Here is a 26,459-nt window from a genome sequence, read left to right as displayed (position 1 = left end):
CCACAGTAAACCTGGAGTCCAGGAAACACCCCTTGTGTTTATTCACTTTCCCTGGCCTTGTTTTGCACTGTTAACAAGCAATATTTCACGGGTGAGGAAACAGGCATATACATTAGAGGTCAATCTCTGGAACTGCAACATTTGTTTTCCCAGTGACTATGTTTTCCTTCTCCAGCACTCTGACTACCTCATGCCACGTTAGCAGGCCGGGTCTGTGTTTCAGATTGTTCTCATGGCCATTAGAAAGGAAAAAAAAACACCTTTTGAATGAGTCATCGATTAAACAAAGTTTTATTGAGTAACTACCGTGCTCTTTGCATTGTGCTATGGGGGTGATGTGGATATAGGCGGAATAAGACATATTTCCCATCCTTCCAGACACTTACAGCATTGACTAGCCACCACGTTCACCACTTGGAAAGAAGGTGGTGGAATTGCAAAGACTTACTTGGCCTGGCCTGGTGCGATGGTGGAGCAGTTGGCGTTCCTGTGACAGGGGTTGTTAGATTTGCAGATATCGGTCATACTGCACCCCACGCCGGGTACAAAGCCGTGGTAATGTTTCTTACACTCACAGTGAGACTTCAGGAGGTTGGGGGGAGATAAAGAAATAGGGTTCTAGTTAGTCACCAAAGCCAACATTCTTCTTAAATTTGTATCTTGTGCCATAAAAACCCACTCGGGGAAGTTCCAAAGTATGGGCTTAAACTACAACTATGTCAAAGTGTCTGGAATTGGAAGCCCTGAGTCTATATCATGTCTATTTGGAAGCTCATACACCTTGTGGGTTGTTTACCTTCAGTTTCCTTGCGTGCTAACCCTGGGCCTCGCTGGCCCCATAGTGCCTGATTTTAGATTGTCTGCAGCCGAGTAGGGAGTGAGGTTCAGCCAGGAAGTGTTGTTGCTCTAGAACACTGGTTTTCAGCCACTCAACTCAAGTGACATTGGGTGTATCTGGAGATTTCTGATTTTCACAACGGGACAGGGGGCAGTGTCACTAGAGGTCAGGGATGCTCCTAAACATCCTACAATGGTCTGGACAAGCTCCCTCCCCCCAACAAAGAATTATTCAGCCCAAAGCATTATTAATCCTGAGTTTGAGGAACCCGCTCTGGAATAATGGAAATACTGAACGCACTGCTGCCCTATAAGCCATGGAGTGTTTCTAAGACTGGAAAATCTGCCTTGAGACACATTTTTAGGAGACAAAGCATATATTAAACCTCACTGCCAAGGTCCTGGGACCTCGGTTCAGGCTGTAACAGGACCTTGCCCACAGAGGACTTCATTTAGGGGAGGGAGTTCAGCCCTTTGAATTTCTTGCCAACGCGCCTTAGAAATTGACAGTAGAAATATCATGTGATATATTCTTTTTCCTAGGAGATAAGGTTGGGCAGATTCTGTGCAGAGAACACCAGGAACATTCCTGTGGGGCGCTGACTAGACAACTGGGGACCCATCACTGTGTGGGTTCCCACTCAGGCAGCAATAGCCTGTGTATGGATGGATGAATTTCCTCCATGCACACTCAAAGTTCAGTTCCGGGGGCAAGAGGCACTGCTAAATATTTGATGGATGGCCCTGGCTGGTTTGGCTCAGTGGATAATAGCGTTGGCCTGCGGACTGAAGGGTCCCAGGTTCGATTCTGGCCAAGGGCACATGCCTATGTTGCGGGCTCGATCACCAGTGGGGGGCGTGCAGGAGGCAGCGGATCAATGATTTTCTCTCATCATTGATGTCTCTATTTCTCTCTCCCTCTCCCTTCCTCTCTAAAATCAATAAAAATATATTTAAAAAAAATATTCGATGGATGGATGAGATATCAGGAAAAGGGCTCTTTCATCTGGACTCCTCAGCAAGGACCTCCTGGCCAGGCTGAATTTTCCTAGTCAAAGCCATGATGTGATTTGGGGGTAAGGTTCTCACCCCAGAATCTCCTCCCTGTTCCCTGCAATCTGTCAGTGCTGTCCCTTTGGGACAGAGTATTTTTGGTTCTAAGAGTCCTCTCTTGCGAAGAAATTACAGGGACTGGAGGATTGTTGGTAAAAGTCAATCACATAGTCACCCAACACTTGGCTCACAGTTAATCTGTTGATCGAATTTGAGTTGTGTATATATTTGTCAATGACCGTATAGGATGAGGATAGAAGAGGATGTAGGACAGTGAAGTTTTGACTGGGGAGCTTGGAAAGTGTGAGTGTAGAGGTCGGACTGGAGAGGGGACATGCTGAGCTTATCCCTGAGCACATGCAGGTCTGTCTGGAGAGGAAGCCCAATTGGACATTGAAAGGGAGCATGGGAAGGGCACAGAAGACAAATTGTAGCCATGGCCCATTTTACCTTCGGGGGGCTGTCCTACTCTACCTGCATCAGCTCCACGCATCAGCAGCTTACCTGTCCTGGCCCATCATATTTGCACACCGTGGACTTCGTAGGGCAGTTTCCGAAGTTGATTTGGCAGGGGTCGACTGGTAAGCACACTTGGCCATCCCCGTGGTAGCCTTCTCGGCAGGTACAATTGTGCCGATTTGGTCCCAGGAACGTGCAATGAGCGTGAGGGTGGCAGACATTTTGTGAACAGGGATTGATGGCTTGAGAGGCAATGACAAAATAAGAGGCAGTCACCACACCCGGGATGGAGGACAATTGAACTGTGAAGGGACTGCCAATCACAGCTCATCAAAGCTGCACAGGCAATCCAGCAGTTTTAAGAGAAGGAGTAAGAAATACCTTGTCTTACCTTACCTGATCCCCCTCACCTATCAAACAGATTTACATGTGGCCATCGAAGATTATAACTGCAAATATTGTGTTGATATATTATTACGCCATGTGATGTGTGGATTTGAATATAAAAGAACATGAAGGAAAGTACTAAGGCTTATCAAATTTATAATATGTGCTGGGTTCTGTTCTAAGCATTTACCAAACATTAACTCGGTTAATCCTTACAACCCTCTAAAGTAAGTACCATTATTATCCTCATTTGATAGATAGGAAAATAGAGGCACAGGCAGGTTACAGAATTTGTCCAGCTAGTAATAGGCAGATCTGAGATATGAACCCAGATAGTCTGGCTCCAGTTTCATGAAGAAAAATAGAAGTGGTGGTTGCATTAAAATTAGGGTGGTTGTGAGTCGCCTCCCCTTTTTCCTGTTGGATAACCTAACCTAAACATCTCAACTAATAAACTTGCAGGATCTAAATTCTACTCACGCTCGCAGTATTTGCCATCGCTTTTGTAATTGGGAAGGCATTTGCATTCTAGCTTCGTTTCATCTTCACCGGATAGTGAGCATCTGGAGTTTTCTGGGCAGAGCAAGGCTGCGCATTCAGGGATGGCTGCAAGGGAAGGTTGTTGAGGTAACTGCATCAGCAGAAAAACCAGTTATAAAAAACTTAACAAAAGCAATATTCCCCATTATTAAAAAGGATACACAGATTTGCTGTACCAATTCAAAAGTACAGAATGCATGAAGTAAAAATTAACTGTCTTCTTATTCTCACTATCCCATCCCACTCCTAAAATAACCATCATCAACAAACAATAACATATATGTTTATTTATATGATTTTTAAAACCAAATGGAATCCCTTTAAAATCTTTAGAAACTTGTTTTTTTAACAATGTACTATGGAGGTCTCGAAGGATATACTTTAATGTCTAATATCTGCATAGTATTTTACAATATTGATGGGGCCTAGAGGGTTGTTAAAAACTATAATGAGCCTGACATATTAGCGAACGTGCAAAGCTAACAAGTTGGCCAATTCAGTTTCATGGATGATGGTAGAAGATATGAGACTCCTGGGTCAGAGATAAAAGATAGTTTATTACTCATAGGAAGACCAATAGCCAGAATGTCAGCATTTTTCCATCAGGTCTTCCAAGCCCCAGTTTCCATGGGGCAATGCAAAGAGTCCAGATGCAGACCTGAATGTGCAATGGATTTTATTATAGGAGAGGAGTTCTGATCTTAGGGAACCTAAGGTGTGTGTGTGTGTGTGTGTGTGTGTGTGTGTGTGTGTGTGTGTTTAATAGTAGGAAACGTACTAGTTAGGGTCCAGGCAGGAGACAGAAAACACACAATAATTTGAACAGGGGAAATTTTAGGGTAAAGCATTATGAACAGAGAATTAAAATAATGGGAATTCCTTGTGAGCGTTAAAAACTAGAATTCTAAAGCATAAAGGAATAGCAGAAATATAAAGAACAACCACTACCCTTGGATTGAGCTAAGTGCCCAACTTAAGCCCTCCTCCCTCCTGGGCTGATCCGCAGATGTCACTGGGAAAGGCCTGGCTGTGGCCACTGGATGGGGGAGAAGGTGCTGAGATGCCTTGATGGTGAGGTTTGCTGGAAATCTTCCCTCTAGGGAAGGTCATCCACAGGGAGGTGCCAAAAGTCAGGACTCACTTGGTGTTCTGGGACCAGAAGCTAAGAGACACACTCCCAGAAGTGTAGTGGACTTCTGTGTGTGGGTCAGGCCGGGTGGCTTCACGGGTCAGCTGTGCGGGATGAAGGGGAGGTGGCCAGCCTCTAACGGCCAGTCCTGTAGAGCCCTTGGTGTGCCCAGGGCTGAGGAAAGGGTGCACAGAACAGCATTCCCCTGGGCTGGGCGCTGGCCTGCACGGTCTGAAATGCATACACCTGTGCCTCTTTGACCTGGGGTGGCACTGAGGAAATTGGTGGTGCTTACGCTTGTCGCAGTGGGGGCCGGTGTATGCAGAGTAGCACTCGCAGGTTCCATTGCCGTTGAGTCCGCTGTTGCACACTCCATGCACACAGCTGCACACTGCAGACAGGAAATGGGGGTTTTTCAGTACCTGACACAGACATCGCCCAAAGATTCTGGGTGGATAACATCTTCAGATAGTGTTTATTGAGAATCTGCATGATGACGCAGGAAAAACCATAGGTGTGAGGTCCTAGAGACCCCGGCTTAATCTGGACTTCATTTCTTTTTAATAGCTTCTATTTATTTATATATAAGATGTAGATAATGATGTCTACATCATGGGATTTCTATAGACACACCTGCTTAAAAAAACCTAACCAAAAACCTGACCAAATATTGGAAAAGCAAAGATTAACATCTACTAAGCACTAAATCCTTTGTACTGTTGTTGTGTGTCTCACCTTGATCCCCTGCTCTTATCTCCACTGGAACTGCCCTCATTTAGGGCCTTACCATATTTTGCTTGGACTATTGCAGTAGCATTTTAACTGAATTCACAGTCCAATCTCTCATCTCTCCATTCCATCCATTGTATTTGATCAATAATGATATCATGATAACTTTCTCCAATGACTCCCAATTGCTAACCAAATGAAATATAAATTCCTCTACCAAACAAGACTTTCTCCAATCTGACTTCAAACTCTTTAATTTTTCATTTTCATCTCCCATCACTTTATTTTAGACGTATCAGCACATGAGATAACTCAGTAGTTAACCTTCCTTCCTAAAAACGTGTGTTGAGTACCTATTATGTTCAGGGTGCTGTGCACAGGATGAATGACCCAAAGTCCCTGCCCTCGAAGAACTCACCATGTAAGGGCAGAACAGCCCAGCACAGTGCGGGTGGGAGGTGCTCTGACATGATAGGTCAATGGCAATGGGAGTTGCCCGGGAAGAGATGGAGGGGCGGCCTACGGAAGGTGGTGCCTAGAAGAATCAGGATCTGCATCCTGTGCCGTCCCACCTCCATGCCCCTGTCTCCAACTGTGCTCCCTCCCACATGTCCACGGAAATCCTCCTCATCCTCCAAGGCCAACCAAGGCCCCCACCTCTGCGGTGCCATCTCAGAGCTCCCCCAGCAGAATCTGTGCTCTGGGGCCAGCGGCATGTTCTTTGTGTCCACGATCGTGTCCGACTACAACTGTTAATTTTGTTTACGCTGGCGAGCCAAAGGCCACCAGGAACACGCTAGTGGTCACACCAAGTCAGCTGCAAGGGCAGCGGCCACTGGAGAGAGAGAGTGGGAGCCTCTTGCGTTGCTGGGACAGGCAGCTGCTGGATGGTTCTCCTGGCTGCCTATTGACACGGTGTCTTCTCTGTTCAGACGTGGTTACTCAGGAGCCTGGTTTCTGTCTTGTTTCACATGGAGGCAGCGAATCTCTGATGGTGATATTCTGTGGAATTGCTCATGCTCAGCAGGCGACACCACAGCCGGGCTGGGACCCAGGAGGCTGCCGAAGCTGCTTTCCTCTGTCTCCATCTGCATATTTCTCTCCCCTATTAGATTGGAGCCCCGTGGAAGACCTTCCCCTGCCTGTGCTTCCCCATGACATCTTTCCCAGAGCTCATGGCCATGCCCACAACTGCACAGCTAAAATTTCCATTGAGATAGCATCCTGCAGGGCCAGGAATGGGGTGAGGAGAGTGAGGCAGGTACAGGGTGGGGAGGGTGAGGAGGGTGAAGAGGGTGAGGCAGGTGCAGGGTGAGGAGGGTGTGCTCTGAGTGTTGTCATGTGGCATGGAGGAGGGTGAGGGGGTGGAAGGGGCAGTTAAGTGGGACTCAGCGCCTGCTTCCAATATAGATGCTCCTTTCAAGGGCTGTCCTTGTCTCTTAGTCCTCCCCTCCACCCCCCAGGGCTGGCTGGTGTGAGCCCAGGAATCTGGCACCAGGCTCTCCCTGTGTCCTGGCTTCCAGCGCATCCTCTGTCCTGGGTTAACTGGCCTGGTACAGCTTGGGGAGCTCTTGACACGCACTGCAGGGCTGCCAACCTCTGCCAAGAAAGTGTCCCAGATGCCATTTAAAGAGCTCATGGCATTTGTTGCCAAACTCTAGAGACACTCGGAGCTTGGGGTGTGTGACTTTGAAGTGGTTAAAGCCACAGCCATTTGGGTCAGAGAGACAGTGCACAAAGCCCCCCGTGCTGGGCCCCTTGGCAGAGTGAGCTGCTCCCTCTCCCGTGTTTTTGCAGCACCCACTGGTGCTGTGCACACGGGACCATAATTGTCACCCGTGTTTCCAGCTCCTTGGGGGTGGGGACCTAATCGCTCCCCTTTTTGGATCCCCATCCCCTATCAGGGGCCTAATGTTGGGTGCTTGCCAGGGGCAGAATGGTGCAGGGCTGGGCACCCACACTCTGGAGTCAGCCACCTGGGTGTTGCCTCTGGCCCTGTAATCATTGCGTGACCTTGAGAAACCTCTCTGCTTCTTCATTCATAAAAGGAGGTACCTGGCTTGAAGAGTTGCTGTGAGCATCCAAAGAGATCACGTAGGTCAGGTCTCTTCCCACGCAGCCTGGCACACAGCAGGCGCTCAGCAAATGCCAGCTACTGCCATTAACAAGACGTGATTGTGGGACTGACTTGGGGGTCACATCAGAGAAAGTGGTCTTTGCCTTCTGCCCCGGCCAGGAGTGAGGCCCTGAGTGGGCAGGGCCTTGGCAACAGAGATGAACACCCTCGCTGATGCAGCTCTAAATCACGTCTGAGTGAATCAGCGGGCGGGTAGGAGGCTGTTCCTGCAGCAGGTTAAAGCCGGCGTTAAAAATAAACAGCAGCTAATAGAACTGTCCTACTTCCAGCAGCCAGCCTCCTCTGAGAGACCAACGCCCCCTTGGATGCAACAACACTGGCACCCAGTGGATGTCCGGCTGAAGAGGTTTGCAAGTTCCCCTAGTCCTTGCCAATGGGAAGTGACTAGCCATCCCTGAGCCATTCATTCATTCATTCATTCATTCATTCATTCATTCATTCACTCATTCATTCCTAGGTGAATAAGTGTACCCTTACTGTTGTATTGCTTTTGTCCTTGCTTAATACTTGCTTCTGTTGATTGAGTGCTTATGCTATGGTGCTATGAGCGTTGCTACGTTGCCAACCTTGTGGAGTAGGTATTCTTATTCCCACTTTATAGGTGAGGAAGGCCCAGAGAGGTTAAATGGCTTGTCCCAGGTCACACAGCAGCAGATTTCAAACTCAGGCCAGTGTGATTTCAAAGCCTGTTCTGGAGCTGAGCTCTCCAATGTGGTAGCCACCAGCCACGTGTGGCTATTTAAACTTAAACTAAGTGACATGAACTAAAATGTAGGGTTCAGCATCTCAGATGCACCAGCCTCATCTCAGGTCCCCAATGGCCACCTGTGACCAGGCACGCCATGGGACAGCCCAACAGAACAGTTTCATCGCCACCTGAAGTTCTCCTGGAACCCAGGGTTTGGAATTTCTCTCCTGACTCTCAGTTTAGGTTTCCAGTTTTCTTAACTGTGGGTCCGTGGTTGTGCCCTCTCATTAGTCCAAGGCTTGAACCTGTCCAAAACACTGTAGCTACGTCCCACACTTAACAACTTAGGTTTCTAAACCAACTCTCTCCCTTTCACGTGCCCTTTCTCCATGGCACCAATAAGTGTGAAGAAATGCCCCTTTATTTAGAAATGTTTGGGAGCTCCATGCATATCTGTGCTCATTGGTAGCCAAGATAATTTCTTGGAGGCAACATGGACTCTTCTTCTTTCTGAATTTTCATCCCAGAGCAATGAGTCGGCTTTCTTGGGAAGCAAGCAATGCTAGATGCTGCCTTTCTTCCTTCCCATCTCAATATTTATTTAAAATATGTGATTTAAATTCTATTATTATGGTAGGGGAGGGCCAATTTAGGAAGTAGGTTATTTCTAAACAGTTGATTGATTATATTTTAACGATCTTTAATATAATGTATAATCTTAAAAATATACAGATGAAGGAAGTCCTAAGATCGGGGGCCACTGGAGAATAATAGGTAATAATCGCTAACATTTATCATGCACTGATTACCTCATTAAATCCTCATAATAATCTGAAAGAAGGCAATATTATTTCTGTTTTTACAGATGAAGGCATAGAGAGAATGTTCTTATAAACTTAAAGTTCCCACAATTAGTAGCGTCAGGGCCGAAACCCAGTTTGAGTCTAAAGTTGGAGCTCTATATGCTGCATCTCAAAGCCACAGTTCTGAGTCAGGACAGCATGGCTGGAGTAAATCAGGCTATTTATTCATTCACTCACTCACTCACTCACTCACTCACTCTCTCATCTAACCAACAAAAGTGGGATGTATGTCTACCATGCAGATAGCACTGTGGAAGGTACTGAAGATAAAGAGGTATAACAGTGTCTTCTTTCAAAGAACCCAGGGATTATTAGAATGAGACAGTGTCTCCGTATTGCAATAAAACTTATTCCAGAGTGTGCACACTTATGAGGGTAGGATGTCTATGTGTGTGTGTGTGTGTGTGTGTGTGTGTGTGTGTGTGTGTGTAGATTTTCTTCAAGAAAATTTGAACCAATGCAGTATCTACTGAATTTGATTTTTCCATAAAAGTCAGAACCAAGGTGGTGTTGGAGAAAGGCCACAGGATATATCCTTTTTGGGTGACTATGGATCTGGGAGACACTGTCTCTGCCATGCCCACATTCTCTAGGCCTTACCAACTGTGTGCATTCCAGCTGACTTCCAGCATCCTGCACAGGCTTCCTGGGAAGGTTTTTCCACCTGAATGCTCATTGGGGGCTGGAAGTGCAGGGAATTAACAATTCCCCCAGCCCATGACTGCATGTAATAACTTACTATTGCTGCCGCAACAAATTACCCCAAACCTAGTGTCTTAAAACAACACAAATTTATTGCCTTGCATTTCTGGAGGTCAGACATCCAAAATTACTATACTAAAGTCAAGGTGGCAGGGTTTTGCTCCTTCCTGGAGGGGGAAAAATGTTTGCTTCACTTTTCTAGCTTCTAGAGGCTGTCCGCATTGCTTGGCTCCTGGCCCCCTTCCACCTTCAAAGCCAGAAGGAGCTGGTGGAGTCTTTCTCACATCTCATCACTGTGTCCCTCCTCCACGTTTAAGACCCTATCATTGCACTGGGCCCACTTGGACAATCCAGGACATCCTCCCCTCTCAAGGTCAGCCACTTAGCAACCTTAATTCCACCTGCTACTTTAATTCCCCCCTTGCCATATAAGGTAATATAGTCTCAGGTCCAGGGGATGAGGATATGGACATATATTTTTGGCGGGGTGGGGGTGGTCTTTATTCTGCCTAGCTCACTGTGACTCCCTTTCCCCTCAGGTGAGATAACTTGGAGGTGAGTATTCAACCATGACTCCAACAGTCCCCAGTCCAGGGCATGAAGCTCTGGTCATCACACTGCTCTCTGTCTTGACAGCACACCTTTAATGCCTCTGTGTCACTTTCTTAATGTTTCTGCCGTCACCTCCTAAATATGCTACTTGTATTGGAATCCTTGTTTCAGGCTCTACTTCTGGGGAAAAGAAGGAACCAAAAATAAGAGACTAGACCCGTGGTCGGCAAACTGCGGCTCGCGAGCCACATGTGGCTCTTTGGCCCCTTGAGTGTGGCTCTTCCACAAAATACCACGTGTGGGCGTGCATGTACAATGCGATTGAAACTTCGTGGCCCATGCACAGAAGTTGGTATTTTGTGGAAGAGCCACACTCAAGGGGCCAAAGAGCCACATGTGGCTCGCGAGCCGCAGTTTGCTGACCACTGGACTAGACCAATCAATTGTCAGGTTTGTTTGTTTGTTTGTTTACCCTGCAAAGTGGAGCCAACCATCTCTGCTCACCTCGGGCATTTCTTTGTGAACTCCCGAAAGGAAGGGACCGACCAGAATGTGGTGGGATCTCTGGTGGAAGTCAAGGCCCCCGAGGAGAAGGTCAACGCTGAAACCAGGATCGGGAAAGAGCTCAGGGAGAAGCTGGACGGGCAAAGAGCAGGGGATGTCTGATCCTGGAGTCTGGAGAGATGGAGTTGTGTGCCCCCAAGTTTGCCAGACAGCATTACTGGTGAGTAGCTGACTGCAAGTGCTAAAAACCACAAGAAACTCTTTTTTTCCCCAACACTGCATTCTGTCAGATTTGTTACTAACTCTTTGCTTTGCCTTTGCAGACTTGGTTATACATAACTGTTCAGTGTTTTCCCTCCAAGGATCAGTCTTTCTGAGGTCTGTAGCTGTTTGACATTCTATGTTTCCAAATGCATTAGACTACAGAAGAATCAGACATACCTCCTGTACAGTTGGGTCCAAATAAGTTGTCATCAGCACAGGTTTCACAGGCTGTTCCACCAAACCCTTCCTGCAAAATACCCCAGGGAGATGACGTTAGACCCAACGTGATCAGCATTGCCCAGGAAGCCCTGGGCTTCTCACTGGTGGTGTGGTCTGTGCTTATTTCTCAAATATATCCCCCCTGTGCCTATTCTGAAGCTCCTTCTTTGTGTTTTTCCTTTATTCTTTGCTGTTTTTGTGTTATAAGGGTACCTCAATCCCTGCATCATTGTTTTTACAGCGAGTCCAGAAGAAAGCTGCTTTGTCAATCCAAAGATATAAATAGAGAGCAAGTGATGACAGTGCCATCATAATTTCACTCAAGGGCGAAACGAAAACTCTTTCAGTTGCATTTCTGAAGACAGCCAAGCTCAGTCATTTTCAGGATTTCTCTGTGTTTCAACCAAAGGCCTGAAACTTGCAAAAAGTCATTTTCATGGGATACCAAAGAAATTCTTCAATGGCACACCCCGTGCTTGACAATTGGTGGTGTGGACAGCACCGAGAGCTAAGAGTGGTGGCAACAACAATTTCTATAGCCCTGTACAACTTCACAAAGTTTCACATCTATGACCTTATTTCACTTTTCTTCAAATGTAATCACACAGGATTACTATCAAACCCATTTCATAGATGGGCACACTCAAGGCTGAGCAGTTAATTGATTCACTCCAAGACCCCCAGCCTCTGATAAGTCATTTTGTTGCAGATTGTCTACTTTTTTTTACTAGTATCGCTTCTTAGAGACTCCATTGTGTGTGTGCGTGTGTGTGTGTGTTTGTTAAGGAGGGACAAAAGTTAAGGAGAAGGGGCAGAGTCAGGGAGACGAACACGTTTCGGAACTTACTTGGCATGAGCAGCTTCCGTTTCCTTCCATGCCTTCGTCACAGCTGCCCCTGCCGCTGCAGGGCGACCTGGCTCCTCCCGGGCACTCTAGGGAAGCAAAGGGCTCAGGTTCATTCATTTTGATGGCGCACAGACATTCTGCAAGGATGAGTTCAGCACCTACTGTGTGCCAGTTAGTGTGCCAGTTGCCAGGGACACAGAAAGAACGGAAGACTCTGCTGGCGTCACCTGGGGTTACACAGAGGAGGCCAGCAGATCACAGTGTCATCTGGGACTGTCATAAAAGACATTCTCAGCAGCCACACTCGACAGAGAGATTAGACTTTGCTATGAGGGCACATTTCTGATGCATTGTGAGGCTCAGGAGCTGATAAGGCTATTTTAGGTCATTATCACATTTCCCTTTGCTCCCTGCTACTCTGGTGGTCCCCCATGCAGGAGGCTTACCCGTTATAAGCTGTCAGCAAATCATCAGCTGTCTGTTTCTTTAGAGGAAGATAATGAACTTCCTGCCAGTAAGAGGCCAAGGATCTCCCTGTAACTTTATCTCCCAAGGTGCCTCCTCCATGTCACTATCTTTGTTTAAAAGCTTGGCTCACAGCCCAGCCAGCATGGCTCAGTGGTTGTGCGTTGGCCTATGAACTAGGAGGTCCCAGATCGATTCCTGGTCAGGGCACATGGCTAGGTTGCGGGTCGATCCCCAGTTGCAGGGCGTGCAGGAGGCAGCTGATCAATGATTCTCTCTCATCATTGATGTTTCTATCTCTCTCTTCCTCTCCCTTCCTCTCAGAAATCAATAAAAATATATTAGAAAAAATAAAAGCTTGGCTTACAGCTAGGCAGAGAATATGTGCTGGTATTGCATTGATAGCTCTGGTTGGAACTGTCTGTATGGGAAACTGATGTAAAATAGGTTCCTCATGTAAACTCAGCATTATTTGTCACTCAAAGCCAAAAAAGGGCATGCCTAAAAGAGTGGATTCAAATCCACACAGTCTGTTATTTGCAACCTGTGCAGTGAATGGCAAAGAACATACAAAGGAAAAAAAAATGGCAAAGAACATACAACAGAAAAAAATGCAAATAATGATACAAATGGCAAAGAACATACAACAGGAAAGAAATGCAAATAATGATACAAATGGCAAAGAACATACAACAGGAAAAAAATGCAAACGACGATACAAAAAACAAATATGCATAATTCAATGACATTGACCTCAGAAAGAAGAATCAAGGTCATTGCCCTTTGAAATAGATTGTTTTGCCACATTCTTTTCCCATTACTTTGAGTTGTAGCACAAATCTGTTAACGTTGATGGTGAAATAAAGAGAACTGGCATGTTCAGATAAAAAAAAAATCTATTTTATCTCAAATAGAAATTGGTTGTTTAAGTGAATTAAGTTTCAAGGTTAAAAACATGTTTTCTGGCTAATGAGAAAAGACTTTCATATGCAGATCTGATAAATCAGTACAAGTTTCAATGAGGGAGAAGCACATGAAATATGGGTAGAAACACCTTTGTTATGTCAGGACGACATATATTTTTTTCCTCAAGTGAGAATTCATGCCTTCTTTTTCTTTCTTCTCCTTGTGGAAATGTGAAATGACAGGCAAGATCTCTTGCCATCACCACAGAATGTGGGGGAGAGGTGAAAGCCACAGCCCAGCAGAGGACTTATCTCTTTTCCGAACCAAAGGAAGGAAGCCTTCGGAGACACTGAGTATGTTCGGAAGATGAAGATAAAGGGGAACACGCTTTTGCCCCAACGAGAGGCCAGCAGAAAGAATGTCCACGCCTTGGTTTCCACAGGTTTTGCTGCAATGGCCTCGAGACCTATCAGAGGAAAATGCCCGAATGTCCAAGGAACCCCTTAAGACTCCTTCGATCCTAGGTGTGAGCTCTGCCACGTGTGCACGTAGCACGGTGTGATGGCATGAGAGATTGGAGTCCCGTTTGCCTGCTCATGCTTTATGAGTTACCCAGTGTTTAGAAAGGCTTCAGATAAAGGGTGCCATTTCATTTGCCTTTCGTTATCAGAGGCCTATTTTGACCATGATTCACCCATTCATTGATTCATACAACTTTTTAAAAGTGTCTTCGTAGTGTCGTGCACTTTGCCTAGTGCTTCCACCTGTACCGATGTTTTAAAGCCTCAACTATATTTTTGTAAAGTAGGACTTTTTACCCTCATTGACAGCTAAAAGGACTGGAGCCTATGCAGGAAATAACTTGCCCAAAGCAGTAATGACGGAATTGGATTCAAACTTAATACCCAGAGTGCCTTTGCTCTCCTGGCTATGGTCTGCCATGCATTATGTTGAACATGCTGACGTCTGTTACTGTATCTTGGACAAAGCCTTTTCTTGTCTTCGGTGTGTCTGATGAATAGCTTAGCACCAGATTAGTCTTTGTGGGTTAGAGAGAGAAAAGCAAACCTAAGAGTTCTTTCTAGGATAACAGGATGTCTATAAGGACGGGATGTGATATGACCACATTTGATACCAAAAAAGTTCTTGAAATCTGGAAGTCTGGGCTAATCGCTTGATTCCGATGTAATAATCTCTTAGAAACACACTGTGCTGACACGCTGGGGTGACACTGAGAGCAGAGCAGTTAACAGAGAGAAGGTCCGGGAGATCCTAAACCCCATCTTTCTCTCTCCCTGGCAAGTTTGGTGCCAGCAGCTCTGAACTTGAACTTGCTTGATCACCTAAAAGCCCAAAGGAAACTGGCAAGAGATCATCTTCAATATCTGATTCCTCATATGCAAAATGGAGATTAAAATGTCTAACTCCAGGATTTGTTTTAAGAATGAAATCAGATAATATCGGCCACGGATTTCTCTAGCAACTAGTGTCAGCAATGCTGAGTAAATGGAAGCTATTTTTCATTAGTTAAAAAAAGAAACCAGAGACAACGTTATGTGTAGAATAGGGCGCAACTATTTAGAAGCCATATGGAATACAAAACCAGAGAAATAAGCCAAAATATTTAGGGTCTCCTATGTGTGACATAACACAAGTTGCTGTTTTTCTTTCTTTGTTCTTTTCCTTATAAACTGTATACAATTGGCTTATATCATTATTATTAGTTTTTTTGTTGTTAATCTTCACTGGAAGATACATTTTTCCCATTGATTTTTTAAAAGAGAGAGTGGAAGGGAGGGAGGGAGGCAGAGAGAGAGAGAGTAATATCGATATGAAAAAGACACATTGACCCGACTGAGACTGGACATCCAATTGCAAGCAACCCAGGTATGTGCCCTTGACCAGGCATCAAACCTCAACCCTTTCAAGAGTGAGTGGATGCTTTAACCACTGAGCAACACCAGCCAGGTCTGTTTACATTATTTTAACCAGGAAAAGAACAACAACGAAAGAATCTCTCCCCTTATGTGTATACTTGAGGAGATGTTTTCAGTACATTTTAGAAGATGTAAAGCAAATGGTAAAGTCATGAATTAAAATGTCTTATTTTTTACTACCCAAGAAAAAAAGGGATCTCATATAGTTTGCATGTCATAGCAAGGAGGCAGTCACTACTTGAGTGTAAACATCTATAATCAGAATAGAAGTTCCATTTCAGCTCATAAGTGCTGTGCTTGACCACAGGAGAGTCTAACTGTACTATTGACTCAGATTTGGCTGGTAGTGTTTCTTACCGTGGAACATGGTCATTACAGAGTTTGCTATTCCATCCTAAAACTTAAATTTTTAGAAGACTGAATGATTAGTTTGGTTGCCAACCAATAACTATAGTCTTTGAGATGTTGTCACTAAACTTCTTACAGTAAATTTGAGATCATAAGAATCCAGCATTCTTACTTCCTCACTATGTACAGTGACCTTTTTTGGTAAGAACAGGTAGCCTTTCCCCTGTCCTTTTTGCTGAATTGTAAAGGAATTCTCTTAAAGACAGATCTCTGACTGGAGGAAAGCAGATTTCTTTAGAAAAGCTGAGAGGGCAAGAACAATTTTCTACATCCTGACAGAAATGCGCCTTTTCAGAAAAAGGTGCTGACATTCTCCTTTTACTGACATTCTCATTTTCCTTCTTCTCAATTTTCCATCGAACAGGACATCGAGAAGCAAGTATCCAAATACAAGAAGGGTGTTTGCCACTTACCCATGCAGTCTGGGCCCCAGTGGCCTGGGCAGCACTGAGGCTGGAGGTAGTCCTTCCTACAGATGTGGCGGCATCCAGGGATAGACAGCGAGTATGATCTGATCACAAAGGCATACCTTCAAGGGTAAAGAGGGACATACCCATCATCAGAGCAACTTGGAGTTGGATTGCCCTAGAATATTTTTTAGGTCTTTGGGCTTGCCTAGATTTAAAAAAGAATATATATATATAATCTCAATCACATTTTACTGTCTAGATAGAAAAAATATAATCATGGTTTATCTTTAATTGTAAGTAATGAATGAAAAACATCAGGGCCCAATGAAAATAGGGGTGAAATATCTCGCATGATGTCGGAGTGAAGTTAGTAGATGGGAAAAATGATGTTAGGTTCTAGGCACACGCTGGTAGTGGACTTCAAACTTATCACTGGGTATCCCAGCAGCCAATGAAAGAAGAGAAAGAGCATGAGTGATGTGGTGCACAGGGTCTGTGGATTTAAATCAAACCAACTGCTCAGGACACCGTAGATGTAGAAATTCCTGTGAGAGGCGGTGTAATGTAATGAGCAGCATTTGCCACAGTTTCCTCGAGGGAGATATAATGAGTTTCCTGGAACAGTTTTTGTATCGTCTGAGGTACAGTTCTGGAATAGCAATTCTATGGAGGCTAATCACCAATTTGTAGGGATCTCTGCATGGATGGCTTATTACAGGATTTGACTTGACTCTGGTGTTTAGAGGTTATCTTCCATGAACATTGTTTCTTTCACCTGCGCTGTTACTATTGCTGTGCCCGTGAGTTCTAGGTTGTTCTCCTAAACCAGTGCCGGTGATGCAGCTAATTAACCACAGAGTTACAGGCTTTAGGGGCAGTTGGGCTGGAGATAGAGTTGACAATCTCTTTGAAAGGGTGGAATACTGGCAGGGACATCTCTTTATAAAGATGGCAAAAAAGGAGAGCCAAGTGCAGAGCCAAATGGCCCCTCAAGAACCAACGTTGGGTTTGTTCCAGTATAAATGAATGACAAATCAAAATCTTCAATTCTAGCCCAGCTGGTGTGGCTCAGTGGTTGAGCATTGACCAGTCTGATTCCTGGTCAGGGCACATGCCCGGGTTGCAAGTTTGATCCCTAGTAGGGGGCGTGCAGAAGACAGCTGATAGATGATTCTCTCTTATCATTGATGTTTCTATCTCTCTCCCTCTCCCTTCCTCTCTGAAGTCAATGAGAACATATTAAAAAATATTCACTTGTAAAACGAGAGCATGAGTCCACTAACCTTATTCTCTCTCCCTCAACCCCTTCCTCTATGTGTTTGTGTGTGTTTAGGGTAGTGGAGTGGGACATAATCAAGTGCCAATCATGGCCATGAAAAAAAAGTAACCAGTATAAAAATGTTCTCACTAAAGTTGCTTTATAATTTTAACCTTGAACCCTAAGTCTTTCAGACGTACTTTCTAAAAGGATCTAATTGGAAATGTGCACCCACTTCGGTAATTGAGTAGTCAACTGCCACATATGGTTGCTAACTCAATCCAGCTAATGTTGGGAAACTTCTGTTAAAAATTATGATTTGGGTTTAGAATATAGTGCAGTCACATTAAGCAAACACAAATTTAAAATTTAACAGTTGTAAGGTTTCATTTTACCAAAAGTAAGACAGAATACTAATTTTTCATCCCTGAATTAAAAATGAAACTCACTGAGGACTGTCTAAGCTTTAAATTAGTAGACGAAGCAAATAAAAAAAAAAAGTGTTTTCATTTGAGCTGCATGGCTGCAACTATTAGCTGGTGAGTAGAACAGTTGGTTGTCCTTTGCAAGGATTAACCTTGAACGATGAGAGTTTTGAATCATAAAAGGATTTCAGGCATACAGTGCTCACATAAACACAACAAAGCTGTAATTCATTGGCCTCCCTTATTGGGGTTCTAAATAGTACCGGGATCCATAGCTAGTTAGTGAGAGAGTCAGACCCAAGGCTTTTTAACATGCTCTGACTAGAACCCTTTCCAAGTGAAACAAAACCTAGATTTTCAAACTAAAGAAGGGCAAAAGAAAGAGAGAATATTTTGTGTGCAATATAATGTAGTCAATTTAGTATTAAAATGCAATCCATTTTTTAGACTCAAGGTCATAGTTGTGAGTTACCTAAGTTTGGGCTCAATGTGGCCTTAGAGAAAGAGACAACCAGGGCAATGCTTTGGAGTGTTTGAGATGGGAGGTTTCTATTTGGATTCACAATCCCTTGCATTTCAAGACTGGAGCACAACTACTTTCTCATAATGAGTACCTGCAATCTCGAACCCCTGTGGAGCCATTGGTAACCTTGGTGTAACCATCTGGGCAGTCAATTTCAAAGTTGAGCGGGCAGGATCGGCACTCAGTCCTCATGACAAGCCGAGACTTCTTATCGCATCTTTTTGTCTGTGAGAGCATAAAAACAAAACAAAACATCAACTTCCATTAGCCGAGCCTTGCTTGGCCAATCTTCTCCATTGACTTTACATCAGTGGAATCACAAGGAGGGTTATAAGGTTGATTAGTAGTGCCTGGCAGGCTGCTTTTAATCTTATCTAGAAAGAGTGCTGGGATTGACAAGCAATGTCTGCCTGGCTGTGCAAGGGCTGCTTGTACCACGCGTTTGCCATCCCTGCTCTAAACTATGGAGTCCAGCAAGGTAAGGTAACTTCATGACATACACTTCTCCAAATGGGAAACCGGAAATATATTGTAGACTACTCTTTTCTTTAAAAAAATCCAACATTTATCTTTATTGTTGAAAGTATTACAGATGTCTTCCTTTTCCTTACATTGACCCCTACTAGCCCTCAGCGCCCCCCTCCCCCGACCCCCGGCCTTCATCACACTATTGTCTGTATCCATGGGCTATGCATATACAGTGGGGCCTTGACTTACCTGGGTCCCGACTAACGAGTTTTTTGAGATACCAGCCGATTTTTTGCATTGAGTTGACAGAGTAATTTGAGTTAACGAGCTCCTTAACGAGCTCCTTAACGAGCTCGGTCTGGGAACGAATTAAACTCGTAAGTCAAGACCCCACTGTATGCATGTAAGTTCTTCAGTGAGATCGGCAAATCTCAAGGATATCCTTTCAGCGTTAATTCCACGGGAATAGGCTCGTCTGGGTGCCAAATGCCCTGGAGCATACAGTGTCTTTTCCAAAGATATTTGTATTCTTTGGATTACAACCCAGCTAGAATGTGGGCTCCGTGAGGGCGGCAATCTTTTTCTACTTTGTCCTCTTCTGCTATGTCTGAAGCACCTAGAACAGTGTCTGGCACATAGTAATGCTCAGTAAATATTTGCCGATTGGCTTAATGAGTTGTAGGAAACCAGACAGGCATACCCAACACAGTGAGCGACACCGGGCAGCAGAGAACTGTTCTGCTGAATGATGCAGATCGACTTTGACCCTGAGGATCCCTCACTGCCCAGTGCTGGTGCTGATCCTCCCAAATGGATTTCCTCACCTGTTTCAAATTTCCTTCATTTCCCCATCAAACTTAAATAGAAACAGCTTTACATAAGGAAAAGCGACAACTTGGGAGTCAAAGACCTAAACTTGGGAATCAGGCTCAACATCTTGCCAAGTGTTCAATCTAGAATGAATTTCTTCCTCTTTGCCATCCTCTATAAGAGGAATATCTTGATAGCCACCCTCTAAGACACACAGAACTTTACTAGTAAATGATGCACCACGTACAAATTGCCTGGCCCAGTACTGGAGATCATAGGCCGTAAAGTGCTAATTCCTGTACGGCTTCTCTATCTCCACCTCTGCGTTTTGCCTGTTGCCTTTCCTGATAGGAATGTTCTTTCCCCTCTTTTTGGCTCCCCAAACCTCATTTCTTCAAGGCCCTGCTTAACACCACCACAAAATGACACTCATCTCTCTTGCTCCTCTCTATGGTTGGCCAGTAGAACTTATTTGTTGTCTTGCTCTCCATTTAAAAACCACCACTCTTACTTTTTCTTGTCATTCCAAGGGGCCCAGCTCTAGGTTAGGGGTCTTGGGAACATCATAACTACTTCTAAGTTTATTGACATCTGTAAAGGCTGCCCCAGAAGAAACCTTACATTGACAGAGCAGTTCATGGTTATGCATACTCCCAAAGGCATCATTGTCTTTGAACACGACCACCCCGAAGGTAAGTAGGGCAGGTGTCACCTTCCTTATTTTAGAGAGGAGCAAACTGAGCTGAGGGGAGGTCCAGTGACCTGTCTCAGGCCACACTGGGAGTCAGTGGCTTTCTGATTCCTCGCTTGGCCATTTCTCTTCCCTGCACACTGTATAGTGGGTGGGTAACAAAACAAAATCTCTGTTTTTGTGTGTGTGTGTGTGTGTGTGTGTTTTTTCTGGCTGGAATGGTATTTATGGAATAACAAAAGCCACTCTTAGATATACTTTCAATTAATCTCTATTAATGGTCACGATACTATTTTTTAAAGCAGAATTTTCTTTTACATTAGGGTTTTCCTTGTGGGTAAGCACATGGGGTGACATTACTTTGTCTTTTCTTTCTTAGTAGGCTAGGGTTAATATTCTCTTCTAAAAATTTAAAAAAATTTATTGATCTGAGAAAGAGAGAGAGAGAGATCGATCCATTTATTGTTCCACTTATTTATGCATTTCTTGGTTGATTCTTGTATATACCCTGACTGGGAATCCAACCTGCAACCTTGGTGTATCAGGACGATGCTCTAAACAACTCAGCACCTGACCAGGGCTGAATATTTTCTTTTCAGAAAAATCCCTTGTCCTTTTCAAATAGAATGGCTCATTCTACTTCTCATATGATCTCTTCTTGAAGAGTAAACTCAGCTTTAAGCATCAGTCAACACCTGATTTCTCCACACATTCTGATGACAGTGATGGTGATGATGGTAATTTCTGCTGTGTGGACCGCTGGCAGGGAGAACCAAAGTATTCAGGGTTGAAGAGCTAGTAAGCAGTGGAGCAGACACTGATCCTCAGAGATATTTGTTAAACTCATGAAACCACAGTTCAAACTTGGAAAACTGGAGTGAGTAACCTTTATGCCTTTTTTAATGTTTCCGTGAAAATATTATTAGAGTACAGCCAACTGAAGTAAAATTGGTGTTGATAAGAATTTTCCCAGTACAGATGCAGAATCACATTTGTGTTTTATTATTCATAGAGCGGAAGTCATAGCTTGAGAAATGCATTTCAACTAAATCACTCGGGTTGACTCCCACATCCCCTCCTTCAGGTTGGCCTTGTTGCCAACCTGACATTGAACTTGTTCTAAGGCAGTGGTTGGCAAACTCCTTAGTCAACAGAGCCAAATATCAACAGTACAACGATTGAAATTTCTTTTGAGAGCCAAATTTTTTAAACTTAAACTATATAGGTAGGTACATTGTTATTAACTTATTTAGGATACCCCTAAGGCTTAGGAAGAGCCACACTCAAGGGGCCAAAGAGCCGCATGTGGCTTGCAAGCCGCAGTTTGCCGACCACTGTTCTAAGGTGACAATGCATGGGATCTTGCTTGAGAGGCTGGCATGCTGGTGTAAAAGTGCCCTGGGTACTTTTACTACAACTTGGGAAGGTAGAGGGTGAAAACCTGATGCATTTTGTAATACTGTATTTCTCAGCCAGATATCACTCAACCGGTAATTCCCCAGAACATCTCTCCACAGCCATTGTTATGTTCTACAGTCAGTATGATGCAATGGGAAGTGAGTGATGAGACAATTAAAACAAACAAAACACACCCAGGATACCAAAATCCGCAATGAAACCAGGAATGTGAACACTGAATTCTGAGAGTCCCAACAATGGCATTTTAGCACAGAAAGAACCAACTGGGTTGATGAAAGATGATGCATCTCCACTCATATCCTATTCTCCACAGCTTCCTCTGTATTTTAGGAAGCCCCCATAGTACTCACTACCCTTGACAACATACTAAAGCAAACAGCTTTTGAACACACCCTGAAAATGAACCAATTAAAGAAATAGAAGTCTCGTCTTACCTGCTCTATAGTTCCCGGTGGGGAGCAGAAATTTTGTACAACCAATCCAAGAAGGAAGGGGATTGATTTTCGTAGCATGGCGAGAAAATATTTGCTCCTTCTCCGTGCCAGGCCCCTGTCAGAGCTGTTTACCTATTTTAACTTTGTCTGAAGAGCTCCCAGTGAATTCTTTCTCATTTCAGTGTCTGTTTTTAAATCCTTCCCTCTCCTTTCCCTGGGTTGAACCAGATGATATGAGACCCGCCTCTAGACAGGAAAAATGGCAAATCCAGGGGTTGCCGTGACATTGGCCACTCTCAACTGTATATATGCCCTGGCTGAATGACAGGATATCCTGAAGGGGCTGGAGCAGAAACACGATCCGAATCTTTGTGCCTGTGAAACTACCGGGAACAAGCTCCCGCCTCCCACTGCTCTGCCCATCCTGCCTCTGGTCCTGTCTATTGCTGGACCCAGAGACCCACCACCATTTCCACAGCCACACCATGGAAAACTGCAGGCCTTTCTGTCTGAATCCAAGCTCGCTGTCTGGCAGTGTTTGTGGGAGTGCCCATAAATGGGTAGAATATCCTGGAGGGAATGTTGCAGGAGCCCAGGTCCTTGACTTTGAAGACTAGTGGTGGCCACACCCTGTGTGGTTGACAAACTACTGCAAAGAAATGTCTCTTTGCGGATGCCAACAGTGGGTTTTGACTCATCCTTTCTCATCTTCCATGTCACTTCAGTAGCAAATGACGGAGCCTGTAGGTCTCATCTTAGTCTGCAAGGCCCTTTTTCAAGGATCTAATGCCACCTCCTCTGGGCCTGACCCTCCAATAGCATCTTGGAGACTCTCCTAGCGTTGTGCACATAATGGCATGAAAACCTAGTCACATCCATCACAGTTCATCTGTCTGTATGTCTGCCTCCCATGCCCAGGTGTGAATTCCTTGAGGACATATACCTTTGACAGCCTAGAGCAGAGACTTGCATTTGACAATAATAAAAACAAATAATAGCCAATATTTGTTAAAACCTTCATATGTGTTAGTCGTTATTCTAGACCTTTCCATGGATTAATCTGTTTAATCCTCATAAAATATTATAATTATTTTCTGCAGTTTACAGATGAGGAAACTGAGGCAGAGAGGTTAGGCAACATTCCCCAGGCCACACAGCTAGTGGGTGGGGAACCAGTTTTCAAACTGTGTAACTGTAGAGCCAATACTTTTAACCACTATCCTCTACTGTCCAATAACTATTTACACATAAAGAAGTAGCAGGTGGTGCTCCAGTTCCACTGATGTGCTGGGAAAGGGTGAGAAAGGATAAAGTCTGGGCTTATCAACAAGATGGGTTTTTGAGGGCACATTTCATGCACTGAGTTAACTGAAGGGCTCAGTTATAGAGACTAGTTTTGGTAAAACAACTTCTTCCTCTGGCAAGTCTTTCTCTTTTTGAATTTTTAAAACAACATTACATTCTATTGATCAATAATCTAAGAAACTCCCAAAACGGACAGCCTGCAGAAGCTAACCCAGAGGTGTGAATGGGAAGATGCCAGATGAAGGAGCCCTTCCTTTGTTTCAGTGGGTTTCAGCCATGACTTAGAATCCTGGAGGAGCTTAGAAAAAATTCCTCCATGTCCAAACTACTCTAGAACCATCAAATCAGAACTTCGGGGTGTGGAGAACAGGATAATTTTTCCAATCTTACTGGACAATTCCACTTGCATGGGACTACTGCTTGAGAAAAAAAATTAACTATTATCCTGGGAAGCCAATGATGGTTGGAAGTTTGTCTGTTACACAGCTGTTTCACGCTAAGGGATACACCAGGGAAAATAGTTGGAAGCTTCTTCCTGATTCTTTTCTCTTTGAGGGACCTGGATAAATATCTGGGGCTTGGAATGGTCTAGAGTTCCAGGGAAATAATAAAATGAACCCATACTTGCATTTCCTAAATTATTCTGGGAGATGCTGCAGGGATTGCTGGGGAAGGAAGAATTCCCTCATCAGATAATTTGGAAAAGCCTGCCTCTGATTCCCTTTCTTATTGACTGACCATACCCATTTGCCTATTAAGGTTCTGAGAAGTCCTGCAGTAAAACATAATGTAACAAAACCAAAGAAAAACAGTTCCACTTTGCTGAAAGCAGTATTTTTCAAATTTTTAAGAACAAGAGATGCTTTTTCTCTTTGCAAACTAGCCTCCAGATTTAGTGCTCTATTGATCAATCTTAGGGCAATACTGTCTTAGGCTTTAGCAGGTTGAATATTCTATTTTTAAGTTGCTAGGAAGATGCTAGCCTGCCAATGGCCATGGGGACTCCATAGGACTTGTTCATACACTTTATCAATTAGTTGCATTAAAAAGTACATATGCCCTGGCTGGTTTGGCTCAGTGGATAGAGCATTGACCTGCGGATTGAAGGGTCCCAGGTTTGATTCTGGTTAGGGGCATGTACCTTGGTTGCAGACTCCTCCCTGGCCCAGGCCCTGGTTGGGGCTCGTGCAGGAGGCAACCAATCGATGTGTTTCTCTCACATTGATGTTTCTCTCTGTCTTTCCCTCCCTCTTCCACTCTCTGTAAGAATCAATGGAAGAATATCCTTGATTGAAGATTTAAAAAAATTACACTTAAAAAATACATATAACTCGTGTGACTTTGTTTAGAAATTGTCCAAGTAGTTTTATTAATTTTACTAGAGGTCCGGCGCATGAAATAGTGCACGGGTATAGTCCCTAGGCCTAGCCTGCGATCAGGGCCATCTTCTCTGGCTGCCAGCAGCTGGCCCTGCCGCCACTCCCTCCCCCTCCCCCACTCCCCCCCAGTTCCCCATTCGCCATTCAGTGATGGGAGACTGACAGCCGGGGGAGAGACCGAGAGGTCAGCTATTCTTGCCTGCTTGTTGGCCCCACCCCTGCCGCAGGTCACCCTCTGTGTGTGGGGCGACCGGTGGGATGGGGGCTTTGGCCTGGCACTGCCCACATCCCCTGCCACCCACCCTGGGTCCCTGTTGGCCATCGGCGATCAGAGCCTGTTGGCTGGAGAAAGGGACCGAGAGGTGGTTAGTGCACCTCATAGTGACTGTTCGAGAGGTCGTTCTGGTCGTTCTGCCATTATGGTCGCTGGGCTTTTATTATATAGGATTTCTGTTAGGATCATTTGAACACAGGTTCTTCAAATTATGTCAAATCTGTGCCAGTGTTTTCCCCAAATGTACCTGCAATCAACAAGTAAGGTGCTTGAAATGGTACCTCGCACAAAGTGAGCACTCAGTTACTCTTAACCATTATTATTACATGATTAAAATATGCCATGTTCATAGACAACAGCTACACAAATCTCTCCCCTAGCCCAGTGTAGCTGTGACGTGGGTCTGGATTTCCTCTGTCCTGGTCACTTGCTCCAGTTCTATTTATCTGTGTGCCTCTCTTGGGGTGGGGTGTCACTTTCTTTACTGTGATTCATATTCCTTTTTGCAGATTGTTTAACCTCTGTCTCCAACCATTCAAAGGTGTTTTGGGACAAGAGTTTGTAACCAACAGTATTTCTCAGGCAGTCTGCTTCCTCCACTATCTCCTAGAAGACCTGGGAATGGCTTTCCTCCACCCAGGCTGTCCTCTGCTTTCCCACTGCTTCCTCCTATGCCCTCCTCCACTCGCACTCACCTCCTCTGCCCTGTGATCTGCCTTCAGTGGTGGTAACGTGAGAAGTGATAGCTTGCTCTTAGGTGAGAGGATTAATTTCATGATTGGAATCGGCAGAGACTTTTCCCATATTCGAAAAAGAAGGAGAAGGGCTAGGACACTTCCTGGGTAGCACTGTTGAGCATCACTTGTGGTGACAGGATTCTGGGTTGTTAGTGTTTAACTGCTCCTTTCTCTACATCATGCCAGTTAGCAAGATTTTGAATAATAAAGCATTTCATGTGGGCTAAGAGTAGCATTCCAAAAGGAGGAATCATCATCTTCACTATCATCACCACCATCTCCTTCCTCCTCCTCCTCCTCCTCCTCCTCCTCCTCCTCCTTCTCTTTCATCTGTTGCACAAACTCAGGCCACTCTTAACCTTTAACTGATTTAATTAATTTTATATTCTTAATCTTTAGCTAATTTTACTTTATTAAGCCTTGTGAAAGAGACTGGGCAAAGCCATGTATATTAACTTGGTAAATGTGAAAATTGAGGCATAAAGGAATTGAGTGATTCATACAGGTCAATAAGTTAGTACGAACTAGCCATAGATGATCATGATCAAGTAATCTTACTCTATTCACATGCTCTCCCTGTAACGGTAGACCACCATTCTGATAGCTGACGCCTAAGCTACTAAATGGATTATCTGTGGTTCATCTAATTCAGTCATTAAAATGCTGAACTGCATTGGGTGCTGTCTATTTGTTTTCACAC

General features: G+C 44.5%; 1 protein-coding gene across 1 annotated transcript in view; it reads right to left on the bottom strand.

The window, feature by feature from the left end:
- The window catches only part of STAB2 (stabilin 2), a 125,977-nt gene extending 103,646 nt beyond the window's left edge, over positions 1-22,331 (bottom strand). The window contains exons 1-9 of the mRNA XM_036301187.1: positions 22,065-22,331; positions 18,334-18,467; positions 16,040-16,155; positions 11,911-11,996; positions 11,022-11,091; positions 4,701-4,796; positions 3,217-3,342; positions 2,395-2,591; positions 449-582 (exon numbers count right to left, since the gene is read on the bottom strand). Of these exons, the coding sequence (XP_036157080.1) occupies positions 449-582; positions 2,395-2,591; positions 3,217-3,342; positions 4,701-4,796; positions 11,022-11,091; positions 11,911-11,996; positions 16,040-16,155; positions 18,334-18,467; positions 22,065-22,142 (1,037 nt within the window). The 5' untranslated portion in view covers positions 22,143-22,331. The remainder of the gene's footprint in view (positions 1-448; positions 583-2,394; positions 2,592-3,216; positions 3,343-4,700; positions 4,797-11,021; positions 11,092-11,910; positions 11,997-16,039; positions 16,156-18,333; positions 18,468-22,064) is intronic.
- Between the last annotated feature and the right edge of the window lie 4,128 nt (positions 22,332-26,459).

The sequence above is a fragment of the Myotis myotis genome, unplaced genomic scaffold (assembly GCF_014108235.1).
Source record: "Myotis myotis isolate mMyoMyo1 unplaced genomic scaffold, mMyoMyo1.p scaffold_m19_p_3, whole genome shotgun sequence".
NCBI classification, from domain to species: domain Eukaryota; kingdom Metazoa; phylum Chordata; class Mammalia; order Chiroptera; family Vespertilionidae; genus Myotis; species Myotis myotis.
This window is presented reverse-complemented; position numbering and strand designations above follow the sequence as displayed.